Genomic DNA, 25,314 nt, shown 5'->3' with positions numbered 1-25,314 from the left:
AATGTTTGATTGACAACAGGATGTCGTGGGAAAGTTTTTTTGAAGTTATTTTTGCTGTGTCTCTTGGGTCTGAACAATGTAATAATATTTAAGGGGAAAATGTAACACCATTAAGATATCTCCTTTAAGAGGCATTAGTGTCATCTAGCAATGTCAATTTCCCTCCATTTCACACTATGGATATTAATGTTCTAACAAGACCCTAAGAAATCTGCCTGGTACTATATTCAATAGCATAAAGAGTTGAAAAGAACAAACACTATTTTTCAAAACAAAGATCCCAGGGAAGACCAGAAACTTCCATATTGGACAAAATTATAACTCTATAATAACAAAATGGGTTACAAGATATTTAGATGTATGTAACCTACTAGAAGAAAAAGCCCAAAGACTCCTCTAAGATTAAAAAATGATTTACCTACCACAATTAATTTACTAGTTAAACATGCACTTACACAAAGTTTTATCCATGAATATGGTATAGTGAAGCTTTCCAAAGGTCTTTGATTAGGTGACAGACCAAAGGTTATTAAAATATAACAGTTAAAATGTTAACATTTCTAATATTGGGTTATATTTTTATATAGTAATCAATTGCATTTCACCAATAACCAGAAATCATTCAGAAATATTGAAACTTGCCATGGTGATGACATAATCTCTTAATATCCATCACTTATTAATTTTTTAAAATGCTCCTTGAGATGAGTGTTGACCAAAGTTAAAAAAATTGTATGTTCTTATTTTCAGTGATCTTAAAATTAACTGTTCTACTCAAGTTTGTAAAAAAAAGTAATTTTTATTTTTCATTACTCTTTATTTCTCTCTTCTTCCTGTTTTTGAGTGTGTGTGTGTGTGTGTGTGTGTGTGTGTGTGTGTGTGTGTGTGTGCTGGCTTATAACCAGTTTCATATACTCCAAGGTTCACATTTCTGAGCAGTAGTACTCTTACTCCTGCCCTTTTCAGCCCAATTATTAAGTACCAAAAGGTAACAGACAAAGAAGGGGGAGGAGATAGTGACATATAAGTCAAACTCATAAATCCTTATCTGGATTTACAAAAGAGAGGGACAGGGAGTAAAATAAGGTGATTAAATTGAGATGTTTAGATTATCCACAACTTACCAGGAATTCTCTCTCTAGTTTACTTATAAAAGATAACTATAGGAGAAATTCTCTTTTTAGCACAAGTCATTGAAAACTTACACACTACATAATGCATTTAATGAGAAAAATGAAGATTTTTTTACCCTGGTTAGATTTTGCAAGTCATGAACATAATAAAAATAAAAAATTACTTCATTTTAATGTTTTACTGGAAACCACAGCACATGTGGATTGAGTGTCTGGAGGCTCAGATGTATTGACATTTAGGATCTGGTTTTAATTACTTTTCCAACTTTAGTTCTTTTCTGAGAACAATAGATGTTCAGTGATTATGTTATACTAAAATTATTTGGTGCTTTTGAAATTTTGCAGGAGATGGTTGATATAGCCATAATGGAGAATTTTTTAGGAAATCTTTTTCTTGAGAATTTTAACTAAATTGTTAAGTAACAGACTGCCAAGTCTGGCAAAGGAATTGGCTTAAATGTGGTATTAAGGTACAGATATATTGGAAGTTCCACTTTATTAAGTTACTTTGAAAGAATCAACAGAATAAACTTAATATTCTGGTTGCTTTCTATACTCTCTTAATCTGGTTTGCATTTCTCATTCCCTTTTTTGATAATGAAGTATAATATAAATTCATTAATGTAAAAGTCATACAAATGAATGTGTATATTTTTCTCTTTTTTTCTTTTAATTTTTTAATTTTAAAGCTGTGGGGTACAATTCAAGGTTAGGTATACAAGTTTTCACCATGTAGATACCCTTGTTGATAAGGTGTGCCCCACCCCCCTTCCCTAGGCAGATTCCCACTACTGCCAATCCCACTTCCCTGCCCCGCTCCTGGCAGTTTCCCACTACTGCCAACCCATTTCTTATAGTATTACAAAAATTATTCAAGATCTGCTTATGAGTGAGAATATGTGACACTCAGTTCTTTGTTTCTGTGAAAGATCACTCAGTATTATAGACTCTCAGTTCATCCAAGTGGCTGTGAAGTTCATGATTTTGTTCTTCTTTATGGCTGTGTAATATTCCATTGTGTATATGTACCACATTTTTTTTTATCCAGTCCTCTTTTGATGGGCAGCATGGTGGTTCTATGTTCTTGCTACTGAGAACAATGCTGCAATAAATATACATGCGCAGGTATCTTTTTTATAGAGTGCTTTGAGTTCTTCCAGGTATATTCCCAGTAGGAGGACTGCGGGGATATATGGAAGGTCAATTTTTAGATCTTTTAGGAATTGCCACACTATTCCACCGAGGCTGTACTAGTATACACTCCCACCAGTGTAAAAGTATTCCCTTTTCCCCGCATCCTCTCCAGCATCTGTTGTTTTTTGAGTTATTGATGATAGCCATCCTGACTGGAGTTAGGTGGTAACTCAGTGTAGTTTTAATTTGTGTTTCTTTGATGACTAGTAAGGCTGAGCATTTTTTTATGTATCTGTTGGCTGCTTGCATGTTTTCTTTTGAGAAGTGTCTCTTCATATCTTTTGCCCACTTTGTAATGGGGCTATTTTGTTTGTTTGTTTTTTCTTTTTGGCACATTTGAGTACCTTGTAGATCCTAGATGTTAGACCTTTGTCAGACATACAGTTGGCAAATATTTTTTCCCAGTCTGTGGGCTGTCTCTCTGCTCTCTTGATGGTTTCTTTGGTTTTGCAGAAGCTTGTCAGTTTGATGAAGTCCCACTTGTCTATCTTATCTCTTATGGCTTGGGCGCTTGGGGTTTTGATCAGGAATTGGTTGCCAGTTCCAATTTCCATAAGGGTGTCTCCTGCATTTTCTAAGGTTTTTATAGTTTGAGGTTTTACATTTAGATCTTTGATCCATTTAGAGTTGTTTTTTGTGTATGGCACTAGGTAGGTGCCATTTAGAGTTGATCCATTTAGAGTTGTTTTAATCTTCTTCATGTGGTCAGTCAGTTTTCCCAGCAACATTTACTGAATAGTTTCTCCTCCCTACAGTCATTGGTGGTGGAGGTTTTGTCAAAGATGAGTTGGTTGAGAAAATGAGGTTTTGCTTCTGGAATCTCTATCCTGTAGCATTGGTCTACATGCCTGTTCTTGTACCAGTACCAGGCTGTTTTGATTATTGTAACTTTATAATAAAGTTTAAAGTCTGGGAGTGTGATACCTCCTATTTTTTTGTTTTGTTTTGTTTTGTTTGCTGAGCATTGTTTTGGTGATTCACGGTCATTTATGTTTTCATATGATTTTCTGTATTGTCATTTCCAGGTCTAAGAAGAATGCTGCTGGCAATTTAATGGGTATTGCGTTAAATCTGTATGAGTATGGAATATTTTTCCATTTGTTTGTGTTGTCTCTGATTTCTTTGAGCTGTGTTTTGTAGTTTTCATTGTAAAGGTCTTTCACATCTCTGGTTAGGAAGATGCCAAGGTATTTCATTTTGGGGGGGCTATTGTGAATGGGACTGTTCTTTTTATTTGGGTTTCTGTTTATTGTTGGCGTATAGAAATGCGACTGTCTTTTGCACATTGATTTTAAACCCTGAGACTTTACCAAAGTCCTTTATCAGGGCAAGGAGGTTTACAGATTCTCTTGGGTTTTCAAGGTATAGAATCATATTGTCTGCAAAGAGGGATAACTTGACTTCCTTTTTTCCTATTTGGATACCGCTGAGCTCCTTCTCTTGTCTGATTCTTCTAGCTAGGACTTCCAAAACTATGTTGAAAGGGAGGTTGAGAATGGGCAACCCTGTCTTGTTCCAGTTTCCAGGGGAAATGGTTGCAATTTCTGTCTGCCTAGCAGTATGCTGGATGTGAGTTTCTCATAGATGGCCTTTACTATTTTGAGGTATGCTCCATCTATGCCTAGGTGTTTGAGAGTTTTTATCAAGAAAGGGTGCTGGATTTTATCAAAAGGTTTTTCCACATCTAATGATATAATCATGTGGTTTTCATTTTTACATCAATTGATATATTTAATTATGTTTACGGTTTTACAAATGTTGAACCAGCCCTGCATCCCAGGAACGAAGCCTACTTGGTCATGGTGGATGATTCTTGAGATGTGTTGTTGAATCCAGTTTGCTAAAATCTGGTTGAGAATTTTAGAATCAATGTTCATCTAGGATATTGGCCTGTAGTTCTCTTTCTTTGTTGGATCTTTCTGTGGTTTTGGTATCAATGTGATGATGGCTTCGTAAAATGATTTGGGGAGAGTTCCATCTTTCTCAAATGCCTGGAATACTTTCAGTAGGATTGGTATCAGTTCCTCCTTGTATGTTTTGTAGAATTCTGCTGGAAAGCCATCTGATCCAGGTCTTTTTTTGTAGATAGTTTTCTTATGACAATCAATTTCCTGTATTGTTATTGGTTGATTTAGGGTCTCGATTTCTTCTTGTTTCAACTTGGGAAGGTTGTATGATGTCAGAAAGTCCTCCATTTCCTTTAGGTTTTCATATTTGTTTCTACATAAGGGTACTACTATAGTAGTCTCTGATAATCTTTTGTATTTCTTCAGGGTCAGTTGTGATTTGACCTTTTGCATTTCTGATTATGTTTATTTGGACTTTTTCTCTCTTTTTCTTGGTCAGTCTAGCTAGGGCCATCAATCTTGTTTATCCTTTCAAAGAACCAGCTTTTTGTTTCATTGATTTTTTGTATTACCTTTTTGTCTTCTATTTCCTTAATTTGGGCTTTTATTTTGGTGTTCTGGATTCTTCTGCTGAAGTTAGGGTTTTGGTGGTCTCCTTTTCCAGCTCCCTTAGGTGATTTGTTAAGCTGTTAACTTGTGATCTTTCCATTTTCTTCATGTGTGTTTGTAAATATATGAATTTTCCTCTTAGTACTGTTTTCATGGCATTTCAGAGGTTTTGGTAAGATGTTTCTTCATTTTCATTTATTTCCAGGGATCTTTTAATCTCTGTTTTGATTTCCCTGTTGACCTAGGAGTTGCTTATCATCATGCTGTTTAGTGTCCATGTCTTTGTGTGTTTTGGGGGAAATTTGTTGGTGTTCATATTTATTTTTATTCCACTGTGGTCTGAGAAGGAGTATGGAAGAATTTCAATCTTGTGAAATTTGTTTATGCTTGATTTATGGCCAATGATGTGTCAATTTTAGAGTACATTCCATGTGGTGATGAGTAGAATGTATATTCCATGGTTTTTGGGTGGAGTGTTCTGTAGGTATCAATTAAGTCCATTTGGTCAAGCATCATGTTGAGGTTCTGGGTTTCCTTGTTGATTTTTTGTGTTGATGATCTGTCTAGGGCCATGAGTGGGGTATTTAAGTCCCCAACTATGATAGTGTTAGAGTCAATATCTTTTTCTTTATGAAGAATATCTATGAGTGAAAAATCTCACAAGTAGAAAAAAAATTCTGATTGTTTCAGTGTTAGTAGGTTGAGATAGCTAAGGAAGGTCATTACCAGGGGAAAATGAGGTTTTATTACGGTGCACCACAAGGACTAACACATGAGTATACAGTGAAAAGTATACATATATGTGTGTTTACATGTAAATATGAATGTAAATGTGTACTTATGTATGGTATGCATAAATTAGATGTTTAAAAATTTTAGTATGTTAGATGACCTGTGTTTACATGCAAATATATGTAAATGTTTACCTATATGTCCACTATATGTAACTTGAATATATATATATCTTAGTATATATTTGATTATATACATATGTTGTATTTATTATACCCAAATTGTATGCAAAGAATGTTATAAGATTACATATTTCTAGGCTAAAAACAATAAATGATGGTCAGTCTTCAAAGCAAATAATGATATAATATGAGGAATGAGGGCCTGCCTATCAAAAGTCCTCATTTTTATCCTGATTCTGCTCTTATATGGCCACATGATCTTAAGCAATTCACTTAGCCTCACAACAATTCATTGCTCAAGTAGTGACCTCAATTGTAAGGCAGACAGGGGTTGGCACTCTAGATCACTGGTTGCCTTTTTTTTTTTTTAAATAATCTTTCTGTAAGGTTTTGCAGTGAAGGGCCAGGTAGTTTACATTTTAGGCTTTGCAGGCCATATGGTCTCTGTTGTAACTACTCAACTTTGCCACTGTAGCATAGAAACAGCCATAGGCAATATGTAAACAAAGGAGAGTGGCTATGTTCCAATAAAACTTTATTTATGGAAACTAAAATTTGAAGTTCATACAATTTCCACATTCATAAAATATTATTCTTCTTTTGATTTTTAAAAACCATTTAAAAATAGAAAAAACATTCTTAGCTTATGGGCCATATAAAAACAGGTGGCAAACCAGATTTGATCCACAATAAACTCTAGAATCAGACAGAAGTTTACAATCATGACTGTCAAGCTGTGTCCCTTTAGCTAAGTTACTTTCTTTCTCTAGTCCTTAAATTTCTTACTTGTAAAAAATAAGCATAATAAAATATTCTTCATGTTTTGAGTATTAAGTTAGATAATACATCTAAGTACTTAGCATGGTTCCTGACACAGAGTATGTGTGTAATGAATATTACATTTTGCTATTGCTATTATTCTACTTAGTAAAAAATAAACCAAGATATACTAATTAAATTTTTAAAAATTAATATTTGTAGTATAACAGTTTGATAATTTATTTTGATTTAGTTAAACCCTGAAAACAGGTAATCTCAACAGCCAAATTACTTCTAATGGTAAGGGGATAATTTGGAATATACTATGTGAAGAATTAATTTACCCATTTTCACACTCCTTTGAATGTATCGATGAATTTTTTAAGAGGCACCTAAATTATAATTGACTAAACACATTTATGTAAGAGCATTAAAATTTGTATAACATGACATAAATGTTAATTGCTATTATTTTAGGGACTAGTATAAGAAAATACACCAGGTAAAAAGAAAATAGGCATTGTTATTCATTTGTATTATGATTTTTAAAATATTTTCCCACAACCCAATTATTAATTATTAGTAGAATATCTAACACATGGATGTACCAAATAAGGCACTTAATTAACACTGTTTGCATAGGGCAACTTATATGTGTCCTCAAGTCCCATAAATAAGTGTTTTTCATCTTTGTTAAGCCTGAGTCCATATCTGCCTCTATCACAATCTTAATCATGGTATGCATTGTGTTAGTATATCACAAATGCAGGCTTCTCTGTTTGATCCCTCTTACCTCCCACTCATGTGTGGGTACAACAGATCAAATCTTGGAGGAAGAAAGTCTACAGGGCCAAAATGGGAAGATGGAATATTCCTGTTGCATATTTATTTTGTATCCTGCAATAAAATATAATTGCTTATTAGTTCTAGGAGGTTTTGTGGTTGATTCTTTAAGGTTTTCTATGTAAATGATCATATCATCAACAAACAAGGGCAGTTTTGTCTTTTCTATCCCAATGTATATACCCTTTATTTTTTCTTGTCTTATTGTTTGAGTTAGTACTTTCAATATGGTGTCAAATGAAAGTGGTAATAGGAAACTTCTTTGCCTTGTTCCCTATTTTAGGGAAAATCATTTACTGTGGGGCTAGCTACAGATTTTTTTGGAGATGTTCTTTATCAACTTAAGGATATTTCTCTCTATACCTAGTTTGCTGTGAGTTGTTTTTTTTTTTTTTAAATCATGAATGAGTGTTGAATTTTGTCAAATGCTTTTTCTGCATCAATTGATATGATCATATGATTTTTCTTCTTTAGCCTGTTGATGTGATGTGTTATATTAATTGATTCTTGAATTTTGAACCAGTCTTGCCTACCAGGAATAAATTTTACATGGTTATGGTATAGAATTCTTTTCATACATTATTGGATTTGATTTGCTAGTATTCTGTTAAGAATTTTTGAATTTACGTTCATGAGAGATATTGTTCTCTCATGATAATTTTCTTTGCATCTATATGTAGTTTTGAAAGTGGAGTAATATAGGACTCATAGAGTGAGTTAAGAAGTTTTCCCTCTGCTTTTATTTTCTGGAACAGACAAATGGTATTATTTCTCTCTTAAATGTTTAGTAGAATTCATCAATGGAACAATCTGGGCCTAGTGCTTTCTGTGTTGCAATTTTATTAATCATTGATTTAATTTCTTTAATAGACATATTAGGCATATTCAGATTATTTCTTCTTATATGAGTCTTGGTGGATTGTGTCTCTCAAAGAATTGGTCCATTCCATCTAGATTATCACATATGGAAGCATAAAGTTGTTCATAATATTCCTTTATTATCCTTTTAATGTCCATGAAATCCACGGCCTTGCTTACATTGCTAGTATCAATTTGTGTCTTCTCTCTCTCTCACTCTCTTTTTCTTCTTGGTTCCTGTGTAAAAGTTTATTGATTTTATTGATCTTTTCAAAGAACCAACTTTTTATCACTTGATTTCTCTATTGTTTTCCTGTTTTCAATTTCAGTAATTTCTGTTCTAATTTGTACTAATGCTTTTTAATGCTTACTTTGTATTTAATTTGCTCTCCTTTTTCTAGTTTGGTATAAGCTTTGATTAGCAATTTTAGGTCTTTCTTTTCAGATTTATGAATTCAATGCTATAAATTTCCGTCTAAGAGCTGTTTTCTGTGCATCCTACACATTATTAAATTGCATTTAATTTTAATTTAGTTCAAAATGTTTTAAAATTTATCTTGAGACTACTTTTTTAATACATCTGTTAGTTAGAAGTATGTTGTTTAATCTCCAAATACTTTTGGTATTTTTCAGCTATCTTTCTGTTATTGATTTTGAGTTGAATTTCATTGTGATCTGACAGCATATTTTGTATGAGTACTAATCTTTTTGCTGAGGTATTATTATACAAGAGTTGTATTTGTGAGGTGGTAAGGTGTGGGGGAAGATATTTTTATGATTAGCCCTCAAATCTTTTAGTGGGCCTGTGCCCCAGACTATGATCTTTACAAGTGCTTCTCATACCCTCCCACCCCTCACATACTTAGGCAGGATAGGAAGGTTAGTTAGGGCAGTAGTTGGGTATCTCCTTTCCTCAACGTGAAAGGCTAGAGGAGGCTGGAGTTCAGTATTTTCTTTCTTCCTTATTGGTTTGACTCTGGTAAAACCTACATTGGCTAGGCTCTAGTAAAATAGTTCCCCTTCAGGGCAGGTCTTTGTTAATAAGAACAGATATTCTACAGGCATTTAAAAATGGTTATTTTTCCCCTCCATTGCAGGAAGCATGATACTTCATAGTTTTTCTCTGATGATCCCCGAGAAATTGGTGGGCCTCCTGGAGGTAAAATTCATGAAAAGGTGGGGGCTCTAATCCTCCAAGAGTTTTTCTCTTAGGCCAGTCAATTATCAGTCTCCAGCAGTTCGTCAATTACCCTTTAAGTGCTCCTATTGACACTGGTTCCAGTTGCAGGCTTCTGCTCCTAATAAGCCCTGATTCTCTATATTTGCCTGTCTCTCCAGTTTTCAGGGTGATGATTTTTCCTGTGACCTCAATTATCTGACAGATTTCAGAGGAGTTGTTGATTTTCAGTTTGCTGCTTTTTTCTTGTTTTGAGAATGGGAGTGATACGTTCCAAGTTCTTTACAAGACAGACTGGTAACTGGAAGTCTGGAACATTCCTTTTTGATCTGTTGATGCTGTCTGAATCATTAGTATTCAAAAGAGACGACAAATGTGAGGAAGGTTCCGAATAAAATCTTGAGAGCCCAGGAATGAAGTCAGAGAACTGGAGGGCTCAGGAGCCAAGAGTAGAGATCTGTGGGTGAGCTGGGTAGGTAGTCAGCCATTGTGGGTGAGCATTGCCCCTGTGACTCTCATAAGGAAGTACTCTTTGTGTTCACTACAGTGCTGCCTAGTGAGTTGGCTGTGCTCACACCTGTGGGCCTGTGGCTGCCCCAATATTCAGGTACTTTGGTTTTGTCCATCCAGAAAGATTCTTAAGCTTCCTTGCATAACTACAATAATTGCAATTACTGAGTTGGAAATTAGCTGATTAATTAGTCTATTCTATACTTTCATGTAAGATAATGCACTGTCTCATTTCAGATGAATTTTGTGAAAATGTGACATCTTGCTTAGTGATTGAACAGAAAACATTTGGATTAGATTTTCTATGCAGTGGAAATAGATCATCTGTCTTTCTGAAAACAGACATTATTATGAATTTTTTTTTTTGAGTTGGAGTCTCACTCTGTCACCCAGACTGGAGTGCAGTGACCGCTCCCCGGCCATTACAGCCTCGACCTGCTGGGCTCCGGCGATCCTTCCGCCTCAGCCTTCCAAGAAGTGGAAACTACAGCGCGCTACCACGCCCGGCTAATTTTTGATTTATTGTAGAGATGAGGTCTTGCCAAGTTGCCCAGGCGGGTCTCAAAGCTGCAGGCTCAGGCAATCCACTCACCTCAGCCTCCCAAAGTGCTGGGATTATAGGCTGAGCTACTAAGCCCGGCTCTATTATAAATTTTTTAAATGATGAGCCTAGGTTTAGTGGGTTAGAAAGATTTATAAACAGAAAAATTTAATACCATGTGGAGATGGTCAGCTAACATTAATTTAGCACCTACTACATGTCAGGCCCTGTTGTATTTCCCATTATTAATTACTTACGTTATGAGGTAGTTATTACTTTTAACTCCACTTTACAAACTGGAGGTTCAAAGAGGTTGAAAATATTTCCCCAGGTCATGAAACAAGCAAGCATAAGTTAGGGTATAAAATGTCTACTTTTAAAATGATACTTTTAGTCATTATGTTGTGATAAAGACATGTAGGAAGCTATGGATGGATTCAGTTGAGGCACCTAATCCAGCATGGGAATGCCAGGGAATGTTTATCTGTTAAAAAAATCACTTGAATAAGAAATGTGGATTACATTGAAGGACATCAGAGAGAAAGGAAAGCTATCAACAGTGAAGGTAGGAATATAAGTTAAAAGGTTTTTGCTATGGTCTGGGGTGAGAGGATGGCAACCTAAACAAAGATAGTAACAATGAGGCTGGAGAGAAGGAACTGGATTAAAGAGCACTTAGCTAGCAAAATCTATAGAATTGTTGATGATAGCTTGGATGGACAATGAAGGTAAAGATATGATTTAATATAATGTTCTTGCATCTTACTTGGCTGCCTGAGAGGTATGTAGTACCCTTATTTTCAGGTTCTTTTCTACAACCAAGAAGGTGAACCACCAATATCAGTATTTTGGCATTTACTGTTACACTTTCTCTTCCTGTGAGTGTGTGATCTATAATAAGAAATATATATTACTAGAACAGAGCTCCTAATTCCTAGGAATTCCCTGGGTGTATCTTCTGTTCTAATGAGATAACTTTTGGTGAGTTCTTGGTTAGGGGTTGGTCATCAGAAAGGCCAAGCCATAATTAGAAGCTTGGAACTTTCAGCCCCACCCCCTACCCTCAAGTTTTGGGAAGGGAAGAAGGGCTGGAGATTGAGTTAATAATTGATCATACCTATGTGATGAAGCCTCCATAAAAATTCCTGGTGTGGAGAACTGCCAGGTTGGTGGACATTTCCATATGCCAGAAGGGTGGTGCACCCTAAAGACATAGAACGTCCTTCACTCAGGACCTTCTAGACCTTGCCCTATGTACCTCTTCATTCAACTGTTCATCTGTATCCTTTATCATATCCTTTAATATGTGATAAACTGATAAACATGTTTTCCTGAGTTTTATGAGCTATACTAACAAATTATTGAATTCAAAGAGGTGGTTATAGTAACCCCAATTTATAGCTGGTTCATCAGAAGTACAGGTGCCAACCTGGGACTTGTAATTGGCATCTTAAGTGGGGGACAGTCTATTGGAATTGAGCTCTAAGTCTGTGGTGTCCATGCTAACTTCAGAAATGTCAGAACTGAATTAAATTGTAGAACACCCAGCTGGTGTCAGAGAATTGATCTGTGGCGGGGCGGGAGGGGGGAAGGTGGAACCCACACATCCGGTGCCAGAAGTAAAGTATTCTGGACGTATTAAGAGTGGTAAGAGTATAGACAGAAAAAGCTCATTTTTCCAATAGAGAGAGCAATTTTGTTCTGTGCTTTGTTTCCTTTATGTTTTCTTCACCCCTTCAATCTTATGATACAGTCTTTTACGCATCCCCCTCCCACTCTATCCATAGGCTTGTGGCAACTGCAGGCAGACTAAGAAAGCTCTGCTGGAATTTGTTTGTTTTCACTCTGCTTACAAGTTATTTGAAAGTTGTGTTGTTCTCTTAATTCTAGTAATGATGATTGTATAGGTCCTATGCAGTTTTATTTATTCTCTTTGCAGAGTTTATAGTTTGGAGAGGAGGAGAAGAATCACACTTAGATAATTGCTATTGTTCTCCAAATCCAAACATGGCTCCCTCATATTTTTTATTAATTATGAAAAACTATCTCTGATGGAGATGGCTGTATGCTTTTTAAAACCCTGAAGCCACACACAGTGGGTAGAACTTATAACTACACAAGAGAAATAACAAGTATGTGGTAGTGACTCAGTCTCATCTGCTCTCTTATGTCTTTTCTGCCTGGCTTGTGGCTTATATTCTTCACAATCTGGTTTGCTAATATCTTATAAATGATACCACTGATTAATTCTAAGGATGTAACTCAGATCAATGTCATGTTCTCTGATGATCACAAAAGCATCTGACCACTTTTGTTTATGGGGTATAAGTAACAGCAGAGATGCTAGGACTTACACTTTTCTTACTTTCTTCTTAGGACCCCTTTTTGGAGACCCTCATCCTTGCTCTAGCTGCTAAAACACTTGAAATAACATATTGTTTCTCTCATTTAATCTTCGATGTACTTTAACCTCTTATTATTCATTCTCTTAGATTATAAACTTTTGATTTTAAAAATTTGACCTTTAGTAATAGATTTATCTTGATTTACAAATAGGAAGGGAGGCAGAAATGAGGTATTAAGGATGAGGGACTGGGATGGGCAGCCATGTGACACAAATCATAAATTACATCATAGTTGGGAGAACAGCAGAGCAAGATCCATTACTGTTTATTGGGCTTTCAGTCTGACCCGGGAATGTTCAGTAAGTCAAGTAGTTCTTTAGAATTCAGAGTTCCCAGTCTTGTACTCCAGACTGTCTTTACTAGAGAATTGAAACTCTTAAAACTAGTGTGAAACATCCAAATGAATACTCAGGTCAGAAAGACCCAGGAGTACCTACCTCATTCAATAGCAGTCCTTTTAGAGTTTTTCTCCCCCAGAATGGCCTATGGCCAGCCTGTTCTGGAAATTTCTCTCTAGAGTATAAGAAGGACTAAGTTCATGTACCCTAACAGCAAGAACTGGATTAGTCTCTAGTGACTCTTTCCGATAAACTTTATAATTAGTTATAAAATTTTGTTTATGTAAGATTCTTATCAATCATTTTCATCACTTGATAGACTCCACCCCTTACTGCTCATCCAAAATTGATTTCAGTAGCCTTTGACACATACTGACTTATAATGCCAAAGATGGATTACATGTGTTGGCTCCACATAGCAACAATTAAAAAAAAAATCAACATTGATTTCTATTTGGTTTCCAAGATTAAGTAATTCAGGAATTATCAAAGCAGATATTTCAATAACTCTACTTCTTCTCCAGGGATAAAGTTATGTTTACAGCTTTCAACAGAGGATTCCTTTCCAAAATGACTTTAATTGTTGGCCTTTGTTGCAGCAGCAGCTCCAAAATCTCCTGTAGGGGGAGGTGGAACATCCAGACATTTGGACCCTTTATCTCTTGGCCACACTGCTCAGGAAAGCCTTTCCTCTCATCCAATATTCCAGGTTGCCAGTAGGAAATAATTGACTAAATGGTCTGTGATGATGATTCCAGAGGGTTTCCAGTTTTGAATTGTTTTATAGGGTCTTGGAAGAGGACACTAAAGAATTCCTCTGATAGAATTAATGAGGGGAGGGACATCTGGTGGCTTGTGGAAAAAGCAACCCCCACAAAATCTGGAATAATTAAGAATTTTTGCTACAGAAATCTGTGCTGCGTGGCTGTCTATGCCAAGGATGGTTTCCTAAACTTTGTAGTAGAACAGGAGACACAAGACACCTGGAATCAACTGGGAGTCACAGATCAACTCCTGCCAAGATACCCAGGCATTATTCTTTCTTCAAAGCCTGTGAGCAAAAGAAATAAGCTGAGTACTCTCTGTTGCTCCTGACACTGGTGTGTTTCCAACTGTAGAGGCAGTTCAAAAGAACTCGAAATTTACTAGACTTCAAAGGATGTGAGATTTGACAGCTTGTCAGATTCCCATAGCCCTGTAAAGTTCCAAGGGATACTGGAGTCATGGGTACCATGTTTTCTTGGCTAAGAAACAATTGAAGCTGAGAACACTCCACACCAGTCCTGGCTTCTTGCCCACTACCACTGGGGAGAACTACTCTCAGACAACTGAAGCACTGCTGAAATTGCTAAATGAGTATACACATCTGTTATTTTCATGTTGAGTATCCACAGAACAGAACTACAAGAGAATATGTTAAAAGAAAGATAGTCCATAGGAGCCCTCACCCACCTCTTGAGCTGCCTGTGGAGCATTAGTTTATCCCACATAAGAGAAACTTGCCAAAAATTAAATAAAACCTGTCAGAGCATCTGAAGACAGAAATAAAAAGGCAGAGAAAATAAACATTAGAATTCCACTACTCCCCTACTAATAGAATGAGTTTATGCCTCTTTTGCTTCTTAAACCTAAGTGACCAGTCTGTCTTCTTTTTATGTACCCATCACATTTTATATATGAAAAACAATTCCTTTACTCTTACCAAGTGCTTTTGATCAATCTTCTATGTGACATGACTGGGCTTTGTTCATTGATGTGAACTGAGTGCTTCTCACAGGAGTTATGACTTCTCTGTGTTATGATTTCTAATAACCCTTTCTATCAATTCCAGTTAAATTTTGCTCATTATATTTCCTCATCCTAAAGCCTTCATCACATCAAATGTGGTATTTCCAGGTCTTAAAGTAGCAGATGGGTTTATTCCAGGATCTCTCTGGTTCACTGTTGACAGTCAAAGCCAAGGTGTTATGTCCACTAAATGCTTTCAGAGTAAACATTTTCTTTCCATTTTCCAATAAGCCCATGAAATAAGTAGACAGGTATTTTCATTCTCCTCTTATACATGAAGATACTTGAGGTTAAATGGTTTGTTCAAAATCACATAGATACAACTTCAGATTCCAGGCTCTGGGTTTTTCCACTAACCTGGTAGCCTCCCTTGATTAGATCATCACTTACTCTATTCTGTCCCAAAATGGGACGTCAAGCAGTATTGATAGTTCATGAAGTCATTATTTCTTAGAGATTCATAAATGAAAGAGGTCATAGGATGTTGTGACTTTGTCCTTAGAGTAAAAGTTCTGAGTTGCCATTTTCTTGGGAAAGAATAAGAATAAAAAGTGAGGTGACTGGTTCTGCACATAGAAACCCATCAACTCTTTCAGGCTAATTATTATAGCTTAAGAAATTTCCCTGCCCTTCATGTTCCACAAGTCTCTGGAGGAGTCCCAGGTAATTGCGTCACTTAGCACTCATTTACTTATTTATTTTTTCTTATCTAAAAGAAATGATGGAAACTGTGTGGGTTATGCCACAGGCCACAAGAAAAATACCTGATTGCCCTTTGGGTAGTCCAACACTGGCTTATTTTTATTTTGGAGATAAAATCTAAAACCTGAAATTGCTCTGGAATGTTTCCCAACACATTTTAATTACCAACTATGATCCAAAGATATTTTACTTTGGTCTTTTCCTGGTCATCTTTCTTTTTGGTTTTTCCAGTATACATTCTTTTTCACTGCTTACACCCTTCTATTCTTTAATTTTGTCCCATCTGTCTTATTTTTATGCACCTGTCACCTTTAAAATATATTTTTATATTTTAAAAATTATCCCCTTATTTTTACCATATGCTTAGGATCTTTGCAGCCAGTATGCCATCAAGATTTACTGACAACCAAAGATATGCTGCAGAGTAGGTGTCTCTAGAGAAAGCGATTTAGCAAATGGGCAAGACGACCTATTTTGGTGTGATGAGAAAATATTAGAACATCTAGAACTCTTATTTAGAATTATTTTTATCTCATACAGTTTATTTGGTTTTATATGTTTGTAACACATAATATATATTTGAACAGTTGTACTCTATATAATTTACAAAGTGTATTGATATACATGTATTGAAAGTATACAAGGGGGGGACATAAAAAAACCCCAGAATTGTTTTTGAAGGGCAGGCCCCTTGCAGCACACTCAGAATTTGTTCCTTCAGATCAGATGGTTAACCAAAGATAAAAACTCAATAAGGTTGCATCATGATTTACGGAAGAAACATCTCAAGTTGTGGCATGCAGGTGATTGTTTCTTCATCATGACAATACATCTGATCAAACCACACTGACTGTTCAGTAGTTTTTGAACAATGATGATCCCCATGCCCCACCCTCCTTATTCACCCAAACTCACCCAGAGCAACTTTTTTTTATTTCTCTGGATGCAAAAAAGTCCTCAAAGGGAAACATTTTGCTGATGTGGAAAAGGTGAAACAAAAAATGGCAGAAGCACTAAAAGGAATGAAAATTGATGAGTCCAAAAACCATCTTGAGCAGTGGAAAAAGCATCCTAATAGATGTATTGCATCAAACAGAGAGTACTTTGAAGGCAACTGAAATTTTAACATGTAAGAATAAATGCACAATTTTTTATAAATAAATTCTATTTTTTTGGTGGTCCCCCTTTTATGCTGAAAATATTTTTACTACTGTGCTCATGGCTTTACAATTTGGAATCAGAGCCATAGAGAAGCAATGAATACAAAGCTACTAGCTACTATTTAGTAGTAGGAATAGCAGTAGCAGTAGCAGCAGCAGCAGTAGTAGTAACTATTATCAACTGTTAGATAACTATGTGCAAGGCACTATTCAATGACTTTATTCATAGTAACTCACTTAATCTCCCCAATAACTCTATGAAGTAGATGTCATACTAAGATACCATGTTATTCCCATGCTTCAGACGAGAATAATGAGGGATAGAGAGGTTAGGTAATTTGTCCAGATGCACAGAACTTATTGTGGCAGGACATGAACTCAAGCCATTGGACCCCTGGACTCTGTGCTCTTAACCTCTGGAAGTTGTTGTACAGAGTAAAAGGAAGGACTGGACTTAGTATTCTGAGGGCCACTTATGGGAGCTCATTGTCCTTATTCCTGTGCTGAGAAGCATTCTTCATTCCTTTTGTGTATGCTCTCATCTTGAACTAGTTCTGCATGCCAGGTGTTGGCATCATAAAGATAAGTTATATCTGGAGTCTGCCCTCAAGAAGCTATAGCCAACGAAGAAAAAGCAGTTATATGAATCAATACATTCATGTATACAAGTAGTAAGTGAGAAGGATAAAAGTAAGAAAGACAAAAAAATTTAAAAGCTATAGGAATTTGGAAAAGGTATTTCTTTTGGGGAAGAATTGGGGAGGACCACAGAGTAAGCCATATTTGAACTGGTTTGAAGATAATGTTTATCCCCTAGATAGCTATATAATTTTGTAATGAATTTTGTCATGAAACTATCTCTGAAAATATTTGTTCTGAGCCTTGGTCTTGCCCCTCTTCCCTCTCACAGAGTACCCTCCACATTTAAAAGCAGTGTGCTTCTCTGAGGTTGGCCTTTGCTAAGTCTTGCTAAGCCAGGTTTCCCTGGTAAGGAGGATGGGAATAAGGAGTCTCACCAGGAGGGGCAACTTCAGGATCTGCAGAGTTCGGTTTTTGTGGCCAGGCCATGACCACTCCCACCTGCTCTAATGCTCACTGGGAATAAAGCCATCTTTGGTGAAGTGTAACTCTATATTTCATTGGATAGATGAGGCCCAAGAAACCAGAGTTTTGTATTTAGATTATACCATAAAATTACAGAAGGTGTATCTTAGCCTTTGAGACAGCCAAAAATAGCTTGTATTATAGAAAATAGGTCTTAACAGCACATTTTTCCAGAGTTATCAACAAAGAAGGGGGAAAAAAAGGAAAACTTGGCAGTAGAATTAATCGGGACCTAATGAGGCAAATAGTCAAGAGATGGTATTATGAGCAGCACTATGAAATGAGCTTTTTAAAGGATAGAAGCTGCCATCTGTTGAGGTGGTTTAAATCAGAATTTTGGCAGAAGCACATTATTGTGACAGTCAATAAATGTGAGTGAAACCCAGTCTCCTCTACATACCCAATTTAGGAATGTAGTCATTAAGCCCCTACACTGTGATTCAGCTCAGATGACACAAAAATAAATGATTTAACTCGCTAAGAGTTATGGAAGTTTCTTCCAGATTGTTAACCCACAGTCAAATTGTCTGATACATGGAAGAGGATCCAAACTTGATAATTTTTGCATTTTTTCTCCATCTTTAATGTAAAGGTTTTAACTTGGAAGAAGTTTAGTGTAGCATTTGCCAAAAAAAGAACATTAACAGCACTGATATATGTACAATTGTGCAGCTCTAGAGCCAGAAGTGCATATAATAATCTTATCTATAGGGGGAAATGGAATTTCATGCGTGATTATGTTGAAACATGCCTGCAGACTTAAGTACTTAATATGTCTTGTATGTTTTCAAGGAATAATATGAATTAAAAGACAGGAAAAATTCTGACTTTAGTTTGGGGATCTGCCCTGATTTAGCATAAAGCCTTGAACCAATCTTTAGGCCTCAGATTTTCCATGGATGAAAATGCTACCATGAGTGTATCATAGAAAAAAAAAGGTTATTTTTTCATTTAAAACCTCCGAGAAATTTCAGCTTCAAAGAATATTAGAGTTTGTTTGTTTTTTTAAAGGCACAAAGCATAACTGATTCAAGCAGTCCAAGACTCTGGCAGATGCTAGTGAAGTGTATTTTCAGACACTAATAGCCTTGAATCTCCCTTTAAAGTTTGTTTTATCTTTCAAAAAGCTAGTCTTATAGTTTAAATATTCTTTCTTGCTTTAAATTTTTTCTGGTTCCTTGAACTCTATCCATTGTCTAAGTAGAAAACAATGTTATTCTATTCTTTGTAACATAAACATTCTTTGTTATTAAAACAGACATTCGTTTACTTGAAGACACAAAGACACTTATAAAAGACTGATCAACCAACTAGTATTTACTGAGAATTTACTGTGTTGTAAATATGAAGCTTGGGAAAGGGATATAAAATCTAGCAGAGTTCCAGACAGTATGAGAGTCTCATTGCATTCTTACTGTAAAACTTATTGAATCTCCAAGCTGAAATTCAAGACTTCTGATTCCAGTCATTCAAAGGTAGAGTTCCTTCTGCACCCACCTGGCCATGCGCCCCATGCTTGATTATTCCTAGTGACAGATCGCAAGCTATCTCCCAACAAACTGCCCCTTCTAATTTTTGCCATGACTTAGTTGCTAGACAAGATGGATTTCCATGAAAAGTTAGTCACAATACAGGAATGAGCCAAATACTCTAAGTGCTGAATCAGTTGAAAAAGACAAGTTCTGCATGAGATCAAAGAATGAATCACTGTTGGCTGTTGTGGTCAGAAAAAGATGACTTAGGTCAAAATAACCAATATCTTTTACTTTTTGTCAAAGTACAGTACAAGTGGGCATCTTTATTATTTTTGGTGTCATATCTAAATCTCAATAATAGCTAAATTTACTTGATTATTTCTAATGACTTAAAACTTTTTTTAATTGACAAAAATTATATATAGTTATGGAGTGCCACATGATGTTTTGATATATGTATACATTTTGGAATGGCTAAATCAAGCTATTTAACATATCCATCACCTCACATACTTATTATTACTATTTTTTTGCGGTCATTTAAAATCTTTCTTTGTACTTTTCAAGTATATGATACATTGTTATTAACTATAGTCACCATATTGTGTAGTAGATTCCTTGAATTTTTTTCCTTCTAACTGAGAGAAAAATGGAACATTTCATAAATTTGTGTCCCATCCTTGTGCAGGGGCCAAGCTAATCTTCTCTGCGTTGTTCCAAATTTAGTATATATGCTGCCTAAGCAAACACTAGTTAACTTTTATGGAGTGCTTACTATGTGCCAACCACTAACCAATCTGTATGCTGCTACTCAAATTACACTGTATATAAAACTTTATAGCTTGAAAATCCATTTTGTACTAGGAGCCATAACAGGTACCTATATTATTTTATATAATCCATACAACCATGCTTTCATATGGATGTTATTATCACCATTTTATCTGAGGAGACACTGTGGCTTGGAGACGTTCAAAAACCCACACAGTAACAGAACCAGGCTTCTGACCACACTCTATGATGCCACAGTCCTATAGTCTTATCTTCTGGAAACTTTCCCTATTCTATTAACTTGCTAAAGAAAATAGCTGGCTAACTAGTTACCTTCAATTTTCCTTGGGACTAAAACAAGAGACAACTGGCATAAGCAGTGGGAGAGAAGTCCATTGTTGTTGTTGTTGTTTTTCCCTAAAGTCATCCTGATGATCATGAATTGATTCAGTAGCCCTCACTCAGGTCCAAGAGAAAAATGACGTAGTCTGATGGGCATCAATTTGTACACATGGTATAGTAAGAAATGTCTTATTGGTAACCCACCAAATCTAGTACTTATAACTAAAGTTAATGGTAAATAATCATTTATGAGGTCTCTAACTTAGTACCCTAAGAATTTGAGCTGCTTTACAATGAGGCAAAATCTTCAGAATGATTAAGTACATGTAGATTGTTGTGATTCTTACAATTTGGAGGAGGGACTTTCTTGTAAGTGTTATCTTGAGTTGGCTGTGGTTTCCAACTTCTATACCTCTGCACTTATTAATAATTTTTTATAATTACTATTAAGTTTACTTTTGTGAACCACTTTGTTCTTGCCAAACTGCTGTGTTGTAAACTTTTAAGTATTATTTCCTCATGGATTCTTATCACTCAGGTATTTTTTTTTTTTTTACTGAAAAGTAGGAATGAAAATTAAGAAATATTGATATAAAAAGAATTTCTAATGACTTTCAGGCCTTTTTCTAGCCCTAGAAATTTTGGATGAATGTTTTGGCATTTCAGAACAATGCTAGAGGGGAGATACTACTTTCCTTAATTAAAAGAAGATGAAACAGGCTCAAAAAGGTTAATTTTCTTGCTTAGATTTCAGAGACAATAAATGGTAGAAATGAAATTAAAATTCAGGATTGTCTGACTCCAAGAAATTTTCTGTCTCTTACATTCCACTGTCAACTCTGGAGGGTGTACAATCTAATCTTACCTCCAGATTTCTTTTCTTCCACTCATTTGTATGAATATAACTCTAATAATTATCGACAATTCAAATCAAATTTCATTAGTACTAACTTAAGGAAAAGTAAATTTTGTTAGCAGACATTTGAATAACACTAAGCTGTTTGGCTGATATGTGAATATTATTTGCTGTAAAGACATTTGGGACGTAATGCGGTTTTTAAAAAACCTTTTTTGGCATCAAGACATAACATCTGTATTTCAGTGACTGAAATGTATACTAAGTAAACTGCTATAGGTAAGATGGCTCTGGATGTACACAACACTTGAATAAAGATTTAAAAAAAGAAAAGAAAAATCTCTGACCTTGGAATTTCTTGTAGGCGTTCTGCAGAAGCTCATTGAACTTGGAACACTTGGATGTCTCTTATTGCTCCCAGCTGTCAGATGAGATTATTAAGGCACTGGCCATTTTTTGCACTAGCCTCACTTCTCTCAGCATTGCTGGCTGTCCAAAGGTATGTGAAGGAGTCACAGCTCAGGCATATCAAATTTAAGCACTGCCAAGGAACCCAAACAGGGCAAGCAGTCAGAGGCTGGACTCATCATATAACTTGTTTTCTTTGACATAGTTGAGGTATTTATTAGATTTTTTTACTAACCCCAAATTGGAAATTGCTTTATTATTTCATTTGGGTCAAAGGAGAATTTTCTAAAAGTCAGAAACCTACTTCTCAAATATAAATGTGTCAATGACTTATTTAATTCATTAATAAGAGAGCCAACAAAATAATAAAGCTAATGCATAGAGCATTTAAATGAACTTAGTATTTATAGGAACTGATGAAAGAATGTATTCAAGATTGTTAGGTTAAATCTAAAATTGGTTAATGTCCTCCCTCAAGGCAATAAATCTATAACCTTGGGGTTACAGTTTCTACCAAAAAGAAATAATTTGCATCTCTCCTGGACAAAAACATAACAAGTTACATGTAATTTCACTGAGTTGGGACCTTAGTCAACAGTGAATAGTACATCAAACATGGGCATGATTTCCTATAGAATTCCTCAGGTAGATCTGTTAAATAATGTTACAGTTTGACGTTGCAAGGATTTATAATCATCTTTTGTTTTATTTTTAAGTGTTTGATAATTTTTGTTGACAACTGTATATAAATAAATGAAATACATATTCATTGTGAAAATTTTTGGACTAAAAGTTTAAAGGGGAAAGTAAAAATTCACTGTCCTTTCACTACCCAGACACAATCATTTTTGGTATTTTATACTTAGTCTTCTAGAATATTTTCTATGTGCAAAGAGATTAGAAATAGTTGCAGAAAGTTTTGTGTTTTGCCTCATTTTTTCAGGACTAGAATGACACTTTCCAAAATACAATGTAACCTACTTTTTTTCTCTTAATATGCTATGGACCTATCTCTATGTCAAGAAATAGAGTCCTGATTTTGTTCCTTTTGAAAACCTATGAAAACAGTAAAGAAATAGTGAGGGCTCATGTGGAGAAGGAAAACAGGAAAGGAGAAAAGAGCACCAGAATTTTGGAGCTCAAAAACAAATGAACTAATTTAGCAGGCCAGAGATCACTTTAAATCCTAAACTGAAAAAATGATCTAATTTATACCAAAATCTTCAAACCTGGCAGTACCATGTAGTTCTGGGACTAACTTAAGAGGAAGTCTAAAATAAGGAGGACTGAGTTAAACATTTTTGAGAGGTAGATAGACTTCCAGATTCCCTCCCCCACTCCACACCTCTGGGCAACTATCCCTCCCCATCCCAAACAGAAGTCCAGAGACTTATTTCCTAAATTCTCAACTCTGACAGTATCACTATTTTGGACGAGACAGTTCTTTACAGTGGTGGCATATGGGGGTGGGGTGTCCTGTGCACAGCAGATGTTTAACAGCATCCCTACCCTCTACTTACTAGATGTCAGTAGCACCTAACCTCCATACCTCCAGTCCTGATAATCAAAAAAGATCCCCAGACCTTGCCAAATTTTCCCTGGGGAGAAAAATAGCTCCTGATAGAGACCCACTGCTCTAGAGATAGTAAAACTGAATACAGAAATACTCAAACACTTTTAATAACTGACACTGGGTGGTTTCCTAACAAATAATCCATCTAGAACATCTTTCACTGAAGCTTATAGTAGAGAAACCCCACACCATGCATTCAGACCTTCCAATCAGTTTCAGTTCCCTACTATTAATCATGAACGCACAGTTAGGGATTACCAGACATAAGTAGAAAGTCTATAAAGTGGAAGATAAAGACAAAAACAAATTAACAGGGAAAACTTAGAGTCAGTAAATATGAAGGAGAAAGAAAACAAAAAAATCTTTTTAAAAAAATCCTCTGGCTGGGTGTGGTGGCTCACACCTGTTATCCCAACACTTTGAGAGGCCAAATCTGGAGGATTGCTTGAGTCCAGGAGTTTGAGACCAGCGTGGGCAACATAGTGAGGACTTGTCTTTACAAAAAAATAAAAATATTAGCCGGGCATGGTGACATGTATGCCTGTAGTCCCAGCTACTCGGGAAACTGAAGCAGAAGGATCGCCTGAGCCCAGGAGGTAGAGGCTGTGGTGAGCTATGATTGTGCCACTGCCCTCCAGTCTAGGCAACAGAGTAAGAGCCTGACTCAAAAAAAAAGTACTCAGAAATTGAGAGGTTGTTAACAACCTTGTTCTCTTCTTACAGATGGGTTTTTATTTACTATGCTGTCACCCCACTCTCAAGATGCCCTGTACTGAAGTTTAGAAATTCAGTTTTTATGTTGCTTAGGTTGTGTGGTGAGTGGATTAGGAGAGTAATGCTAGAATCTCCTAGATCTTCCACAGCTAATTGTGCCACAGTAAAGCAGAAAAGGCAGTAGGGAAAAGACGTGGCAGACCATGACAAAATTAAACCAGAAACACCACAGCAAAATTATTTTTGCTTAATATACTTATTTAGAAACCAGATGTCTTTCTGGGCAGCATCACCTGGTTCTAGAAATGAGCTGGGTGCAAAGACCCAGCACACTAGCAGCCCTGACTAGCTGACTCTGCAGCTTGAACAGGGACAGCTCCTAGGGAGTCCTGCTTTTATATTTCATAGCACATGGACACATGGGCAGCACATGGCTCTCTGGGAACCGCTCTGGCTGGCGCAGATGGAGACTGGGTTTTTGGTGGCACTAAGGAATAAAGTAGGAGAATGAGAAAAGAAAAGGCTCCAGTGAGAACAGAAAACAGGGTGAAGGATTTTGTTTTGTTTTGGTTGCTTAGTTTTTTGGGGGGGGTAAGAAGAAGCTGAGGGAATTCCTTCTATAAGCTGTGCGGTGGATACTGTCTTGTGCCCTAGAAACTAAGGGAGATGTTACATAAATAACATGGGATAACATGCATCACTCTGTGTCAAATGCCTAGGGGGAGAAAAAAGGATGGGGAGTAGATTATTTTAGGATTTAGCTTTTTTTTTTGAGTTGGAGTCTCACTCTGTCGCCCAGACTGGAGTGCAGTGGCCGCTCCCGGCCACCGCAGCCTCGACCTCCTGGGCTCCGGTGATCCTTCCGCTTCAGCCTTCCAAGTAGCTGGAACTACAGGCGCGCGCTACCATGCCTGGCTAATTTTTTTATTTTATTGTAGAGATGCGGTCTCACCAAGTTGCCCAGGCGGGCCTCGAACCCACGGGCTCAGGCAATCCACTCACTTCAGCCTCCCAAAGTGCGGGATTACAGGCTGAGCCACCGAGCCCTGCCAGGCAGGATTTAGCTTTACCACCTAAATTGTTCTAGCCAGACTGTGGGTCAGATGAGTATTCTGATACAGTGAACATTATTTTGGCGCATATGAATACTCCCCAACCCACCTCAGTTCACCTCACCCTAAAGTCATAAGGCTGTAGTTCAGCCTATATATTCCACTTACATTGATTTTGATAAACCATAAAACACATTAGTGTCTGCTCATCATTCTTTGCCAGGGTTCTCAAAGCCTGCAG

At 36.3% G+C, this 25,314-nt stretch overlaps 1 protein-coding gene across 2 annotated transcripts in view; it reads left to right on the top strand.

Moving 5' to 3' along the window:
• The window catches only part of FBXL13 (F-box and leucine rich repeat protein 13), a 280,181-nt gene that overhangs the window by 235,923 nt on the left and 18,944 nt on the right, over positions 1-25,314 (top strand). For both annotated transcript variants that reach the window (XM_008055123.1, XM_008055121.2), the window contains one exon: positions 21,691-21,825. In XM_008055123.1, the coding sequence (XP_008053314.1) occupies positions 21,691-21,825 (135 nt within the window). The remainder of the gene's footprint in view (positions 1-21,690; positions 21,826-25,314) is intronic.

The sequence above is a fragment of the Carlito syrichta genome, unplaced genomic scaffold, assembly GCF_000164805.1.
Source record: "Carlito syrichta isolate Samal-C Ts95f unplaced genomic scaffold, Tarsius_syrichta-2.0.1 Scaffold301691, whole genome shotgun sequence".
Lineage (NCBI taxonomy): Eukaryota > Metazoa > Chordata > Mammalia > Primates > Tarsiidae > Carlito > Carlito syrichta.
Note: the sequence above shows the minus strand (reverse complement) of the source record. Positions and strands in the feature narration are given on the sequence as shown.